Source organism: Microcaecilia unicolor, unplaced genomic scaffold (genome assembly GCF_901765095.1).
Source record: "Microcaecilia unicolor unplaced genomic scaffold, aMicUni1.1, whole genome shotgun sequence".
Lineage (NCBI taxonomy): Eukaryota > Metazoa > Chordata > Amphibia > Gymnophiona > Siphonopidae > Microcaecilia > Microcaecilia unicolor.
In genome coordinates this window covers 140,341-157,783 of record NW_021963071.1, presented here as the reverse complement: position 1 = coordinate 157,783, position 17,443 = coordinate 140,341, and the positions used below count along the sequence as shown (strand labels likewise).

Genomic DNA, 17,443 nt, shown 5'->3' with positions numbered 1-17,443 from the left:
CACACAGCCGCTGCTTGTAGGTCTGGTAACACGTGGTGGAGAATCACCTTAAACTGCTGATGGTCATAGCGGTCATGGATGACAATGAAGCGGAGGTCAAACCGTCGGCACAGGTCGAAAAGATGATCTGTCTCGGCTTTAGTCCACCCGTCGTCGTGCAGGTACATCTGATACTCCTGCTCCGAATACACAGGCACCTGTACTGTCTGAAGCATCACCACGGAGGAGACAAAGAGAGAAAGGGAGAGGTCAGCAGGATAAAAGAAGGTGAGGACAGGAAAAGAGGAAAGGGACAGAAAGTGAGGCATTACTATATTCACATTACTCCAGGGCCAATGACTACATCTGGATTGTGTCTGTCCCACACCTCACTTTAAAATCCCCAGGAGAGCTCTGTCAACAAAATCAGGGCTTTATATCTGAAAAGGCCTGAACTGATCAGATTGTCATGGATACTCCTCTAGCCCAGGGGTTCTGATCCCAGTCCTTACGACACACCTAGCCACTCGGGTTTTTAGGATATCCATGAGATAAATATGCATACAATGGAAGTAAGACATGCAAATCTCTCTCATTCATATTCATTGCGAGTATCCTGAAAACCTGACTGGTATGAGAACCCCTGATCTAGCCTGACCAATGCCAGATCCTACTACTACTACTACTAAACATTTCTAGAGCGCTACTAGGGTTACGCAGCGCTGTACAGTTTAACAAAGAAGGACAGTCCCTGCTCGAAGGAGCTTACAATCTAAAGGACGAAATGTCAAGTTGGGGCAGTCACCAGAGTCCATTTGCCTCTACACAACACATCACAGGGAAAGGAATTTAGCCCCTGCCAAGAAGTTTCAAAATAAGTATCAAAGTTTCCTCATGCTCGTTACCTAGGAGGTGCTGACATTTTAGTGAAGGAAGTAGGACATAAAAGGAGGAACAGCTGGCACAGAGGTTGTATGGTAGCAAATGGAAGGTTCAATAAAATGCATATATATATTTTTTTAGTAGGGAAAATTGTAGAAGAAAACAGGGTTTGCTAAAGATGGTATCAGCTTGGGTTTTCATGGGAAAGGACACCATCTAGACAACGTAAAAACAGCCATACTGGTTGAGACCAATGGTCCATCTAGCCCAGGATCCTGCTTCCAACAGCGGCCAATTCAGGTCACAAGTACCTGACAGAAACCCAAATAGTGACAACATTCATGTCACTGATCCCAAGGACAAGCCGTGGCTTTCCCCATGTCTCTCTCAATATAGACTTTTTCTCCAGGAACTTGTCCAAATCTTTTTTTAAACCCAGATACACTAAACTGCTGATACTACATCCTCTGGCAACAAATTCCAGAGCTTAACTATTTGTTGAGTGAAAACATATTTCCTCCCTTTTGTTTTAAAAGTAGTACCATGTAACTTCCTTGAGTGTCCCCTAGTCTTCGTACTTTCTCAAAGAGTAAAATCGATTCACTTTTACCCGTTTTACACTACTAAGTATTTTGTAGACCTCTATCAAAACCCCCCTCAGCCATCTCTTTTCCAACCTGAAGAGTCCTAATCTCTTAAGCCTTTCTTCATATGAGAGGAGTTCCATCACCTTAATCATTTTGGTCGCCCTTGTTTGAACCTTTTCTAATTCACCAGAACAGCACACATTACTCAAGGTGAGGTTGCACCGTGGAGTGATAATCAGGCATTATAATATTCTTTGACTTATTTTCTATCCCTTTCCTAATAATTCCTAGCACTGTGTTCACTTTTTTGGCCACCACCAAACCCTGGGCAGAAGGTTTCAGCGTATTGTCCACGATGATACTTAGATCTTTTTCTTGGGTGCTGACTCCTAGGGTGGGTCCTTGCATCACATAACTGATTTGGATTATTCTTCCCAGTGTGCATCACTTTGCATTTGTCCACATTAAATCTCACCTGCCATTTAGATAACCCATCTTCCAATTGTCTAAGGTCTTCCTGTAATTCTTCACGATCCGCATGCATTTTAACAACTCTGAATAATTTTGTGTCATTACTACTACTACTACTATTTAACATTTCTATAGCGCTACAAGGCATACGCAGCGCTGCACAAACATAGAAGAAAGACAGTCCCTGCTCAAAGAGCTTACAATCTAATAGACAAAAAATAAATAAAGTAAGCAAATCAAATCAATTAATGTGAACGGGAAGGAAGAGAGGAGGGTAGGTGGAGGCGAGTGGTTACAAGTGGTTACGAGTCAAAAGCAATGTTAAAGAGGTGGGCTTTCAGTCTAGATTTAAAGGTGGCCAAGGATGGGGCAAGACGTAGGGGCTCAGGAAGTTTATTCCAGGCGTAGGGTGCAGCGAGACAGAAGGCGCAAAGTCTGGAGTTGGCAGTAGTGGAGAAGGGAACAGATAAGAAGGATTTATCCATGGAGCGGAGTGCACGGGAAGGGGTGTAGGGAAGGACGAGTGTGGAGAGATACTGGGGAGCAGCAGAGTGAATACATTTATAGGTTAGTAGAAGAAGTTTGAACAGGATGTGAAAACGGATAGGGAGCCAGTGAAGGGTCTTGAGGAGAGGGGTAGTATGAGTAAAGCGACCCTGGCGGAAGATGAGACGGGCAGCAGAGTTTTGAACCGACTGGAGAGGGGAGAGGTGACTAAGTGGGAGGCCAGCAAGAAGCAGATTGCAGTAGTCTAAATGAGAGGTGACAAAGGTGTGGATGAGGGTTTTGGTAGAGTGCTCGGAAAGAAAGGGGCGGATTTTACGGATGTTGTAAAGAAAGAAACGACAGGTCTTGGCGGTCTGCTGGATATGAGCAGAGAAGGAGAGAGAAGAGTCAAAGATGACCCCAAGGTTTCGAGCTAAGGAGACAGGGAGAATGAGAGAGCCATCAACAGAAATAGAAAACGGGGGGAGCGGGGAGGTGGGTTTGGGGGGGAAAATGAGAAGCTCGGTTTTGGTCATATTTAATTTCAGGTGGCGTTGAGACATCCAGGCAGCAATGTCAGACAAGCACGCTGAAACTTTGGTTTGGATGCAAGGTGAGATATCAGGGGTAGAAAGGTAGATTTGGGAGTCATCAGCATAGAGATGGTAGGAAAAGCCATGGGATGAGATTAATGAACCAAGGGAAGAAGTGTAGATAGAAAAGAGGAGGGGACCAAGAACAGAACCCTGAGGTACGCCGACAGGCAGAGGGATAGAAGTAGAAGAGGATCCACCAGAGTGAACACTAAAGGTGCGGAGGGAGAGGTAGGAAGAGAACCAGGAAAGGACAGAGCCCTGGAATCCAAGTGAGGACAGGGTATCGAGAAGTATGCTGTGATCGAAAGTGTCAAAAGCAGCGGAAAGATCAAGAAGAATGAGGATGGAATATTGACCTCTGGATTTAGCCAGTAATAGGTCATTGGAGACTTTAGTAAGCGCAGTTTCGGTTGAGTGGAGAGGGCGAAAACCAGATTGTAATGGGTGAAGAATAGCATGTGAGGAGAGAAAATCAAGGCAGCGGCGGTGAACAGCACGCTCAAGTAATTTGGAGAGAAAAGGAAGGAGGGAGATGGGTCGGTAATTAGAGGGACAAGTAGGGTCAAGTGAAGGCTTCTTAAGGAGAGGTATGACCACAGCATGTTTAAAGGCAGCAGGGACAGTCGCAGTGGAAAGTGAGAGGTTGAGAATGTGACAGATAAAAGGAATAAGAGCAGAAGAGATGGCATTAAGAAGGTGGGTGGGAATGGGATCAGAGGAACAGGTGGTACATTTTGAGGAAGAAAGGAGAAGTGTAGTTTCCTCAATAGTAACTTCAGGAAAGGAGGAAAGGGAATGAGGGGAAGGAGAGAGAGGGGAACGGACTAGTGGAGGGAGAGGTGGTGAGGTAGAAAAAGCAAGGTTTATCTTTTGAACCTTGTTGTGAAAGAATTCAGCAAGGGTCGTTCCCATTTTTAGATCATTAATAAATATGTTAAACAGTGGCCAGAGTCTCAGTTTCAGGAAGTTGCAAAAAGGGTTAGGCACTACTTACATGTGCACAATGCTGGTTTTAGAAAAACCGCTAAATTTTTATTTTTAGAGATATTTTTATTAGAAGACTAGTAAAAATGGCCCGTTTCTGGCGCCGATGAAACGGGCGCTAGCGGGCACGGGACTCCCTTCCCTTCCCCTTCCGGTACCTGTTCCGTCGGCCCAGGAAAGAAAGAGCCCCCCTCTTTCCTCCCGTAGCGGTGGCTTCCTTGCTGCATGGTGTGGGAGTCCGGCTCTCGGCATTTCAAAATGGCCGCCGAGAGTTGCAGTCTCGTGAGGCAGCTTGAACTCTCGGCGGCCATTTTGAAACGCCGAGAGCCGGACTCCCACACCATGCAGCAAGGAAGCCACCGCTACGGGAGGAAAGAGGGGGCTCTTTCTTTCCTGGGCCGACGGAACAGGTACCTCTAGACCACCAGGGAGACACGCGTAAGGGGAGGGGAGGTGACAGGGAGGGAGGGAGGTTGGTGAGGTTAAGCGTGTGCTACCGTGGGCGGGGCTATGTGGCGAAAGGGGCGGGGTTCATGTGCACGTCAGCGGCGGCTGGGATTTGTTGGAAGGGGAGGAGTAGGGAAACACTGCTCCCCGTGCGTAAATTTGTTTTCATGTTCCGCCCTCGACGTCATCACGTGTGACGCGAGGGCGGGGCATGAAGATGTTGTGGTGGCTTCACCACCATGAAACCACGAACCGGTGTGTGAGTGACTTCAGTGACGTCAGTGTCCTCAGAACGTTGAGGCTGCGTTTTATTATAGTAGATTAAACCTACAATACAGGTAAACAGAAGAAACTACAATCGGAAGAAACAGTATATAAAGAATACCAAACAATATGCTTCTGAAATATAAAATCACAAACAGCAACCTCTAATTTTCAAAAAGGGGAAGAATATAAAGTAGTAAAAGTAACTCCCTTCCCAATCCACTAGATCAAGTAGCAAAAGATAGAAACCAAAGCTGCATAGCAATTTGTTCTAGGAGCAATGATAAGAAACAGCTCCCAAACACAGTCCACTTAGCCAGCGTCTTATTGTTCTGAACCGAGAGCTTCTCCATATCAGCGATATACCAAAGCCCTGTAATCCATTTATTTATTTTATTTATTGCATTTGTATCCCACATTTTCCCACCTATTTGCAGGTTCAATGTGGCTTACATAGTACCGGAGAGGCGTTCGCAGACTCCGGTGTGAACAAATACAAACTGATGATGTGGTAAGATTGTTGTCTCGTTAGGGTGTCATAATGCGGAAGGATTGTGTTTTGACCGTTACGTTCTTTGGTTTTGATGTGTTGAGGAGTTTGAGCATTTAAGTTGGATCGGTAGGGTATGCCTTATGGAACAAGTTAGTTTTTAGTGATTTCCGGAAGTTTAAATAGCCATGTGTTGTTTTCACGGCTTTCGGTAGTGCGTTCCACAGTTGTGTGCTTATAAAGGAGAAACTGGATGCGTAAGTCGATTTGTATTTAAGTCCTTTGCAACTTGGGTAGTGGAGATTTAGATATGTTCGTGATGATTAAAGGCAGGTGGTACCAATTCCAATTTCCAGGCAGCCACCAAGGTAACATGTGCTGCACTGAAACAATGTTGAATTAAACATTACAGCCACAAAAGTGCGACCGGAACTAGTTTATTCAGCAGAAGTATTCCTGAGTCCCAAGGCACTGTAAAATCCAACCAGGCCTGAAGCTTGTAGAAAAACTGCTACGTTCACATGTATACCCAGAGAAGGCACCGATTTCAAGGGGGCAGGTGCCAGGCAGACTTGAAAAGGACATGTCTCGCTTTGGAGGGTGACTGAGTGGGCAACTGTACTTACCTCTCTGTCTTGCACTGACAGAAGGAAGTCCACTTATGCTCAAAAAGAAAGTTAAGGGCTATCTGTAATCTAGGACATATGCCTCATTATACTGTATAAATATGGACTTCTGCATACTCCTTCAGGATCCTTAATATTTCGGAGGCAAAAGGAAGTTCACTGCAGAGTAAAATATGGCACTTTACATGTACATACATGCCGTTGGTTTAAAAAACACTTTTTATACAATGCTGCTACTACTGAACTGCTGTCCTTCATTCTTCAGGTACTACAGACAATTTTAATGGCAGGTCAACAATTTCATATTGGAGTTCTTTCAATACCCTGCAGGCCCTACTTGCTCTTTTGCTGGCTAGTTTAAAAACTAATTTCTTTGAGTGGGCACTCGGTGACTAGCAGGGTGGGCTCTGGCACTGCACTTTTTCTTTCTTCCTTTACATTGTCCTTATTTGCTGCAGTGCATATACCATTTTGATCAAATCTGAATTGCGATATATCAAAATGGGGAATAAAGAAACAGTCTGCCTGAATTTGGACTGTTTGCATGGGGTTTACCCCATCAGGTGAAGCAGAGGGTGAAAGAACCCCTGGGCTAGAGGAATATCCATGACAATCTGATCAGTTCAGGCCTTTTCAGATCCCAACCCCAATGGGAGACACTTATCTGAGCTTAGAAAAGGCCACCTACTACTACTCTTACCCCAAACCTAGGGGCTGTCCTATAAGCAGGGCTCACTAAGAACGAAGACACCTACTACTAACAATGACACAGAGGCTAAAGAGCATCAGGAACCCCAGTATCTGGGTTTAAAAAAAGGTTTGGACAAATTCCTGGAGGAAAAGTCCATAGTCTGCTATTGAGGCAGACATGGGAAGCAACTGCTTGCCCTGGGATTTGTAGTATTGAGTGTTGTCACGATTTGGGTTTCTGTCAGGTACTTGTGACCTGGCTTGGCCCCTGTTTGAAAAACAGGATACCGGGCTAGATGGACCATTGATCTGACCTAGTATGGCTACTCTTATGTTCATAAGTACATAAGTAATGCCACACTGGGAAAAGACCAAGGACCCATCGAGCCCAGCATCCTGTCCACAACAGCGGCCAATCCAGGCCAAGGGCACCTGGCAAACTTCCACTCTGCGAGGATCAGAAATTATGAGCTGATAAAACAGTATTCCCGCAACAATCCCTAGATCTGGGCTGATATATGCAAGGAGGGTTAATCCAGACTGCCTCTTCTTGTCCCTGCTAACAGGACCGATCTGGTGATCAGGAGAGAGGGTCATGAGTACTGGGGCTACAAAGAGGGAGAAGAATGAGAATGCCAGATCACAAGAAGAAAACGAGGAAGACATCTGGACACTTTCCCCTGGAGATGGGGAAGCACACTGTAACATGGTTTTGATCGCTCTTGCAAAGGAGATACAGTTTTAAAGAATACGAAAGCACCATGGTCAGAGACTATATCATAAACTTAGAGGTGAGACAAGAAAACATCTCTTAGGATTTAGGGGTTACTCCTCCTTCAGGATTACAATAGAGCTCAACTCTTTCATGTATGTCATGTAAATAATAGGAAACATTTTCCCCCCCAAACCCACCTCCCCGCTCCCCCCGTTTTCTACTTCTGTTGATGGCTCTCTCATTCTCCCTGTCTCCTCAGCTCGAAACCTTGGGGTCATCTTTGACTCTTCTCTCTCCTTCTCTGCTCATATCCAGCAGATTGCCAAGACCTGTCGTTTCTTTCTTTACAACATCCGTAAAATCCGCCCCTTTCTTTCCGAGCACTCTACCAAAACCCTCATCCACACCCTTGTCACCTCTCGTTTAGACTACTGCAATCTGCTTCTTGCTGGCCTCCCACTTAGTCACCTCTCCCCTCTCCAGTCGGTTCAAAACTCTGCTGCCCGTCTCATCTTCCGCCAGGGTCGCTTTACTCATACTACCCCTCTCCTCAAGACCCTTCACTGGCTCCCTATCCGTTTTCGCATCCTGTTCAAACTTCTTCTACTAACCTATAAATGTATTCACTCTGCTGCTCCCCAGTATCTCTCCACACTCGTCCTTCCCTACACCCCTTCCCGTGCACTCCGCTCCATGGATAAATCCTTCTTATCTGTTCCCTTCTCCACTACTGCCAACTCCAGACTTCGCGCCTTCTGTCTCGCTGCACCCTACGCCTGGAATAAACTTCCTGAGCCCCTATGTCTTGCCCCATCCTTGGCCACCTTTAAATCTAGACTGAAAGCCCACCTCTTTAACATTGCTTTTGCCTCGTAACCACTTGCCTCCAACTACCCTCCTCTCCTCCTTCCTGTACACATTAATTGATTTGCTTACTTTATTTTTTGTCTATTAGATTGTAAGCTCTTTGAGCAGGGACTGTCTTTCTTCTATGTTTGTGCAGCGCTGCTTATGCCTTGTAGCGCTATAGAAATGCTAAATAGTAGTAGTAGTAGTAGTAGAAACAAGACAGCACTTATACTAGACATACCTCTTACCATTTCCTTAGTGTCACTAATTTGATATGCAGGGGATGAGGCCATTTAGTCTGCTGGGGCCATTTTTCAGATCATGCTTAGACTTACTGATTAGTAGAAGAGGATTAAAAAAATAGCTAAAAGCTTTATGAAACAAAGAACACATGAAGAAAAGATGTTAAAAAAAATGTAAACATACTATAATCCAAGCCTGGGGGGGGGGGGGGGGGGGGGGTAGAGGAACAGGAGGTCACAGAATGCTTGCAACAATCATAGTGGTAACTAGTGCTTCCCAACTTACTTTATTGAACCTGGCAAAGGGATAGTCCTTGCCCTCCTCAGCTGCTCGCCGCCAGTGGTAGAACATGGCACCATCCTTCCTGGCCGGATTAGTGAAGGGCATCCATTTCCAGGGCCGGACTCTCTTACAGCCCAGCTTGGCCTTCACTGTGCGGTAACCTTGTGTGGTGTCACTGGGCAGCAAAGGCGGAGCATCCCTGGGGAAGAAACACAGGGTGACGGTAAGTACGCTCAGAACATGACTTCTCCCAAATAAACAGACACTCTCACCTTTACTGTTGTTACCAAAACTAAAGCCTGTTTTACAAAAGAAACACCAAGTAGGGAAAGAAAAAACAGCATCGAAAAAAGGGCTTTAATGTTTGCTACAAAGCAGTGAGTTCTAGATTAAATTTGCATCAATACTAAAGGACACTGAATGCAGAAGAGCAACTTAGAATAAGCTTACTCTGCCTGCAGCACTCTACCTATCCGTTTCCGTATACAGTTCAAGCTCCTCTTATTAAACTATAAGTGCATTCACTCTGCTGCCCCTCACTACCTCTCCACCCTCCCTACACTCCTTCCCAGGAACTCCGTTCACTAGGCAAATCTCTCCTAATTGCACCCTTCTCCTCCATCGCTAACTCCAGACTCCGTTCCTTTTATCTCGCCGCACCTTATGCCTGGAATAGACTCCCTGAGCCATTACATCAAGCTCCATCCCTGGCCACCTTCAAATCCGGGCTAAAGGCCTACCTGTTTGACGCCGCTTTTAATTCCTAACTTGTCACCTGCTCGTAACCTTTATCTTGTCTTCCTCTCTTCAATAGTCCCTTTCCCTATGTGTCCTTCTGTCTGTCCTACCTTTATCCCTTATTTGTCCTGTCTGTCTGTCCTGATTTAGATTGTAAGCTCTTTTGAGCAGGGACTGTCTTTTCTTCTTGTTCAATTGTGAAGCGCTGCCTACGACTGGTAGCGCCATAGAAATGATTTGTAGTGGTACCTTCTCCTCCAACCCTTCCTAGGCAGGAGCACATTAGGATTGTGATCTTTCGAGGATTTCTTTCTGTGCATTAGTAAATGTCTGAAGTAACACAGCTAAGAAAGTCACCGAATACTAAAAAATTGTAACTTCCTTTTCCAAACGGAGGTTGAGGAAGATAGTCAGCTCACTATGCTTAATCAGGTAAATAAGATAGTTTTCCTTTTTTCTGTTAATGAAATTACGAATTGTTCGGAAATATTTTGAATTGCCATCTTTTAGGCTTGTAGTTCAGTCCTTTTTACTTTTCAAACTTTGATTACTGTAATGTAGTCTATGTAGGCTGAAAACATTGCAGACAGTTCAAAATCTGGCTACAAGGATGATTTACTCATTGAAGGCGGCTGACTCAGTTAAGCCTTATTTTTTACAAGCTCCACTGACTATCGATTATGGCAAGAGTTAATTTTAAACTATGCATGTTAGTTTTTCAATCTCTATATGGTTCTGCTCCCTCTTATCTGTGCATATACCATTTTCGCTTCTGGACAAACAACTTTTATGGGGTCAATTAATGTTACGTTTTCCGTCTGTAAACTCAATTACGTTTTTTACTACTACTACTTATTTCTATAGCGCTACAAGACCTACACAGCGCTGTACACTGAACATATAAGAGACAGTCCCTACTAGACAGACCTGAGTGGAGGAGTGGCCTAGTGGTTAGGGTGGTGGACTTTGGTCCTGGGGAACTGAGGAACTGAGTTCGATTCCCACTTCAGGCACAGGCAGCTCCTTCTGACTCTGGGCAAGTCACTTAACCCTCCATTGCCCCATGTAAGCGGCATTGGAATGTTGCTACTATTGGAGATTCTACATGGATTGTTGCTATTCCACTAGCAACATTCCATGTAGGCAGGCTTCTGTTTCTGTAAGTCTGACGTCCTGCACGTACGTGCAGGATGTCAGACTCACAGAAGCAGAAGCCTGCGCAGCCACATTGGTGATCTGCAAGGGCCGACTTCTACATGGAATGCTGCTAGTGGAATAGCAACATTCCATGTAGAATCTCCAATAGTAGCAACAGTGGAGGAGTGGCCTAGTGGTTAGGGTGGTGGACTTTGGTCCTGGGGACCTGAGGAACTGAGTTCGATCGATTCCCACTTCAGGCACAGGCAGCTCCTTGTGACTCTGGGCAAGTCACTTAACCCTCCATTGCCCCATATAAGCCGCATTGAGCCTGCCATGAGTGGGAAAGCGCGGGGTACAAATGTAAAAAAAAAAAAAAATTAGGACAAACAGGACAAATAAGAGATAAGGGAATTACTAAGGTGGCAATGATAAAATACGGGTACTGAACGAGTAAAGGTTAGGAGTTAAAAGCAGCATCAAAAAGGTGGGCTCTTAGCCTAGATTTGAAGATGGCCAGAGATGGGGCTTGACATACCGGCTCAGGAAGTCTGGAGTTAGCAGTGGAGGAGAAGGGTACAGATACGAGAGATTTATCCGATGAACGAAGTTCCCGGGGAGGAATGTAGGGAGAGATAAGAGTGGAGAGGTGCTGAGGAGCTGCAGAGTGAAGGCACTTAAGTCAATATGAGGAGTCTGAAATGTATGCAGATATGGATTGGGCGCCAATGAAGTGACTTGAGGAGAGGGCTAATATGAGCATAGCGACACTGGCGGAACAGAAGTCATGCAGCAGCTATCATCATCTCTGCACTATCAGGCCACATCTGTTTGGAACTCTCTACCTTCTGTTGAGTGTTTCCAACAGTAATATCGTAGTTTTTGTACGCCACTTATAAACCTTTTTCTTTAAAGAAATGTAGGTTGACTGTTATATTCTATGACTAGTTTTGTACGTTTGGGAAGCTTGCCAGGTGCCCTTGGCCTGGATTGGCCGCTGTCGTGGACAGGATGCTGGGCTCGATGGACCCTTGGTCTTTTCTCAGTATGGCATTACTTATGTACTTATGTTTATCCCAGATAAATTGTTCTGGTATTCTCTAAGTGTCATCTGCATTGAACTGTAAAGGCTATCGCGGAATTAAGACCGGTTTGTAATGTAACATAACGTAATGCCTGGATGGATATGGAATAATACCCATGCATGACTCTTCTTTACTCATCATCTCTTGAAAATTTGGTGTGGACTGGATGCAAAACCAAAAGTCATGTGAAGGGGCATTTTCGATACGAAGTCTAGGTCGGACTTTGGAAGTTTAGCGCTAAACGACCAAAAATCTAAATATGAAATAAAGCCATTTTCGAAACAGCAAAACTTTTTGTTTTTTCCTGAAAACGGCCCCTTGCCAGATGTTTCTGTGCTCAGTACGTTTATCATTTTGGGCCATTTAAAAAAAAAAAAAAAAAAAAACAATTGAAACACACAGAAAATCAAGTCATTGGGATGTAGAAGGAGCCAGCATTTTTAGCAAACTGGCCAAACAGACATCCCAGGAGAGCAATGGGGTATTGCTGCAGACTCCATATAAATACTTCCAGGTACACATTTCACCCTTACTTCATTATCTTGTTGGCTGAGCTCTTGAAAACCCACTGCCTCCAACTGAACAGTACTACAATAGCCCTTATGGGGGGAAAGGGTCACCTAAAAGTGGGTACAGTAGGGTTTTGGTGAGGTACGGAGGGCTCATAGTTTCCACCACAAGTGAAACAGGTATAGAGATATGGGCCCGAGTCCAGCTCTCAACAGTGCACTGCATCCACCACTACACTACCCCAGGGACCTGCTTGCTGAGCTAATAAACCTGGCTATAAGATCTGAAGCTGTCATAGAGGCTGGTAAGTAATATTTCTATTCACATTTTTTGGGGGGGGTGGGAGGGGGGGGGGGTCATCCCTGAATCCCTCCAGTAGTCATCTGGTCATTTAGGCCACCTTTTTGTGCTTTGTTGTAAAAATAGGTCTAGACCAAAATGAATTTTCACCCTAGATGTTTTTGCTTTCTTCCAATATTATTATAAACGTCCAAGTATTAGGCATGTCCTAACCCGCCTCTACAATGCCCCCGACACACTCCCTTGTGATTTGGGCTCACTGTGGGGAGATATGATTGAGGTCTACAAAATCCTCAGCGGTAGAGGTAAATTGTTTTTTTTTCTCATTCCAAAAGCACAAAGACTAGGGGACACTCAAAGTTACATGGAAATATTTTTTAAACAAAATAGGAGGAAATATTTTATCACTCAACGAATAATTAAACTCTGGAACTCTTTGCCAGAGGAGGTAGTAACAGCGGTTAGCGTATCTGGGTTTTAAAAAGGTTTGGACAAATTCCTGGAGGAAAAATCCATAGTCTGCTATTGAGACAGACATGGGAAGCAACTGCTTGCCCTGGGATTTGTAGTATGGAGTGTTGCCATGATTTGGGTTTCTGCCAGGTACTTGTGACCTGGCTTGGCCACTGTTTGGAAAACAGGATACTGGGCTAGATGGACCATTGGTCTGACCCAGTATGGCTACTCTTATGAGGGCCTGCATTTTTATGGACCTCCTCCCTCCCTCCACATCCTAGCCCATGGCTACATACTGACAGGAACATTGGCAGCAGCTCACTAAAGTACATTGAGCTGGCCAAAGGCACACCTCCTTTACACCACTGCCTATCCCAACCTCCCAGCAGAAGTGCACATGCTCCACAGAAAAGCCACCATGCCACTCTCCACTCTGCTATTGAGACTTGCCCTGGGATTTGAGTGTTGCCACGATTTGAGTTTCTGCCATGTACTTGTGACCTGGCTTGGCCACTGTTTGGAAAACAGGATACTGGGCTAGATGGACTATTGTTCTGAGCCAGTATGGCTACTCTTATGCTTTAACTGCATAGATAAACGTCTAAATCGGTTATTTTTGAAACCTGTTTTGTGGATGTTTTGAGAAGAAATTTGTCCAAATGCTGCTTTATGACACTTTTAAAAAGTTTTTGTCTTTCGAAAATATGCACACACAATTACGATACTTAGGGGCTCATTTGTGGAATATATTGTGGAGGAGTGGCCTAGTGGTTAGAGCACCGGTCTTGCAATCCAGAGGTGGCCGGTTCAAATCCCACTGTTGCTCCTTGTGATCTTGGACAAGTCACTTAACCCTCCATTGCCTCAGGAGGAACAGAGAAATATCCAGAGTACCTGAATGTAACTCACCTTGAGCTACTGCTGAAAAAGGGGTGAGCAAAATCTAAATAAATAAATATATGGAATATTGCTACTATTGAAGATTCTACGTGGAATGTTCCTACTATTTGAGATTCTACACGGAATGTTGCTACTATTGAAGATTCTACGTGGAATGTTCCTACTATTTGAGATTCTACACGGAATGTTGCTACTATTGAAGATTCTACATGGAATGTTCCTACTATTTGAGATTCTACATGGAATGTTGCTAGTGGAGGAGTGGCCTAGGGGTTAGAGCACCGGTCTTGCAATCCAGAGGTGGCCGGTTCAAATCCCACTGTTGCTCCTTGTGATCTTGGACAAGTCACTTAACCCTCCATTGCCTCAGGAGGAACAGAGAAATATCCAGAGTACCTGAATGTAACTCACCTTGAGCTACTGCTGAAAAAGGGGTGAGCAAAATCTAAATAAATAAATATATGGAATATTGCTACTATTGAAGATTCTACGTGGAATGTTCCTACTATTTGAGATGCTACACGGAATGTTGCTACTATTGAAGATTCTACATGGAATGTTCCTACTATTTGAGATTCTACATGGAATGTTGCTACTGGAGGAGTGGCCTAGGGGTTAGAGCACCGGTCTTGCAATCCAGAGGTGGCCGGTTCAAATCCCACTGCTGCTCCTTGTGATCTTGGGCAAGTCACTTAACCCTCCATTGCCTCAGGTACAAACTTAGATTGTGAGCCCTCCTGGGACAGAGAAATATCCAGAGTACCTGAATGAAACTCACCTTGAGCTACTACTGAAAAAGGTATGAGCAAATCTAAATAAATAAATAATAAATAAATAAATATATGCTGCATTCTAAAGTAGAATAGGCCATGAGAATAATACAAAGGGAAACAAAATCTGTAATAAGTAGAAATTCCTCATATAATAAACACATTCCTAATCTTGCTAGGGAAGTAACAGGCCATATCAAATAACTGAAAGGCAACAGTCCTTCCCCCGAAACACCCAAAAGGTTAACAAAAAATAAACAAAACTTAGCAATACATGTAGCAAAGTTACAAAGTACCTAAAATGCCAACCATAAACTTAGTCTCCTTTTGCAAGCAGGAGGATTAAGTTCAAGATGGCTGCTCTAGTTCTGCTTTTAGTTCTCTAGGTCACCATGATCTTTTTCAAGCTCCTGCAATCTGGCTAGGCTTTAGCCATCAATATCATTGTCCTTACCCCACAGACACGTGAAAAGGTTTGCTTGGACTGGATGTATAAGTCCAAAGTTATTATGGGGTGTAAATGTGCACATGTATTTATAGAATACTAGCCGTTAATGGTATGGGATTTGCGTTCTAAGATGTATGAGGAGAGACTTGTGGACCTGAACATGTATACCCTGGAGGAAAGGAGGAACAGGGGTGATATGATACAGACGTTCAAATACTTGAAAGGTATTAATCCGCAAACGAATCTTTTCCGGAGATGGGAAGGCGGTAGAACAAGAGGACATGAAATGAGATTGAAGGGGGGCAGACTCAGGAAAGATGTCAGGAAGTATTTTTTCACGGAGAGGGTGGTGGATGTTTAGAATGCCCTCCCGCGGGAGGTGGTGGAGATGAAAACGGTAATGGAATTCAAACATGCGTGGGATATGCATAAAGGAATCCTTTGCAGAAGGAATGGATCCTCAGAAGCTTAGCCGAAATTGGGTGGCGAAGCAGGTGGGGGAAGAGAGGTTGGTGGTTGGGAGGCGAGGATAGTGGAGGGCAGACTTATACGGTCCGTGCCAGAGCCGGAGATGGGAGGCGGGACTGGTGGTTGGGAGGCGGGAAATACTGCTGGGCAGACTTGTACGGTCTGTGCCCTAAAAAAGGCAGGTACAAATCAAGGTAAGGTATACACATATGAGTTTATCTTGTTGGGCAGACTGGATGGACCATGCAGGTCTTTTTCTGCCGTCATCTACTATGTTACTATGTTAAAAGCCCACTAAAACGGGCGAGACTTCCAGCTACCCTCCTCGCAGCCGCTCCCTCCCCCCTCCGTGCCGGGCCCCCTGCACTGACCTGACAGTGCCTCTCACCTCCGTGTGAAAGTGTTGCAGGCAGCAGCAGATCGCTCTGCTGTTGCCTGCAGTGCTTCCAAACGGAGGTGAGAGGCGCTGTCAGGTCAGTGCAGGGGGCCCGATACAGAGGGGGGCGGGAGCGGCGGTGGGGATGGGGAGGTTGGTGCGCACGATGTTCGTTTCCAGGCTCCAGCGGCAGCGTCCGACTCCGTTTCCCTCTCTGTTCCGCCCTCTGACGTCATCACGTCTTGACGCGAGGGCGGGACAGAGAGGGAAGTCTCTACTGCGCATTTGCAGGTGAGTCGGTCACTTGCCTTTTATATGTTTGATATGAATCCTCTCCAAGAGATGTGACCTACTGGGTCAGGTCGAGGTCCGTCAAGCCTAGTATCCTGTTTCTAACAGTAGGCAATCCAGATCACCAGGCAATACTTGGCAGTTTCCCACAAGATAGATCAATTTCCTGCAGCTTCTTCTCAGGAGTAAGTGGCTTTCCACATCTACATGTCTAATAACCATTCATGGACTTTTCCTCCAGGAGCTTGTCCAAACTCCTTTCAACCACAGGGACACCGACTGCCTTTGCCACATCCTCCACAGCTTAACTGTGTACTGGGTGAAAAAAAAAATACATTCTTAAATGTGTTCCCTGTTAACTTCAAAGAATTTTTACTTTACTTCACCTAAAGCTTATACTCCTCTAACACCCAAAAAAAGGTTTGGAGAAGATAACTGGAAGATAAATCAAAATAAGATTAGATAACAATAATAGCAACCTAACATGACAATACATAGTTATCAAATAGTCTAATTTTATGACTATACAAAGCAAAGGTAGAGAAATAAATATAACGCAGCACGACCAAAACGATAAAGGGGATGGAACTCCTCTTACATGAGGAAAGGCTAAAGAGGTTAGGGCTCTTCATCTTGGAAAAGAGACGGCTGAGGAGGGATATGATTGAGGTTTATAAAATCCTGAGTGGTGTAGACCGGGAAAAAGTGAATTAAGTTTTTACTATTTCAAAAAGTACAAAGACCAGGGGACCCTCAATGAAGTTAAACTGAAATACTTTTAAAACAAATAGGAGGAAATATTTTTTCACTCAACGAATAGTTAAGCTCCGAAACTCATTACTTCTAGAGGATGCGTTAACAGTGGTTAGCATATCTGGGTATAAAAAAAGGTTTGGACAAGTTCCAGGAGGAAAAGTCCATAGTCTGCCATTGAGAGAGACATGGGGAAATCACTGCTTGCCCTGGGATTGGTAGCATGGAATGTTGTCACTATTTGGGTTTCTGCCAATTACTTGTGACCTGGACTGGTCACTGCTAGAAGCAGGATATTGGGCTAGATGGACCATATGGCTATTTTTATGTTCTTTTTACAGGGGGAAAGAGCAGTCCCCACTGCCTCAGTTCTTTGCTCAGTCTCATTTAAGCATACCTTATTTCTGAAACTGTTCAAAACATGCTTTTCTGAACTAGACAAACCACTTACTGTCACAGTTTTTCTACCTAGAAGCCTTCTTGAACTGGAATAAAAATGTTGAACTGCAGTACTTTCCTAGAACAGTACTCCAGTGCAAGAGCGTCCTTGACAAAACCAGCATGGTCATAGAACCCTGTTCACGTCCTCAGTCCCTACAGCACAGAGATGGGAAGAAAAA

The 17,443-nt window shown here is 44.7% G+C and overlaps 1 protein-coding gene across 2 annotated transcripts in view; it reads right to left on the bottom strand.

Annotated features, from left to right (window-relative positions):
* DMAP1 (DNA methyltransferase 1 associated protein 1) overlaps positions 1-17,443 on the bottom strand; it is a 69,227-nt gene that overhangs the window by 44,824 nt on the left and 6,960 nt on the right. For both annotated transcript variants that reach the window (XM_030188725.1, XM_030188726.1), the window contains exons 4-5: positions 8,595-8,790; positions 48-206 (exon numbers count right to left, since the gene is read on the bottom strand). In XM_030188725.1, the coding sequence (XP_030044585.1) occupies positions 48-206; positions 8,595-8,790 (355 nt within the window). The remainder of the gene's footprint in view (positions 1-47; positions 207-8,594; positions 8,791-17,443) is intronic.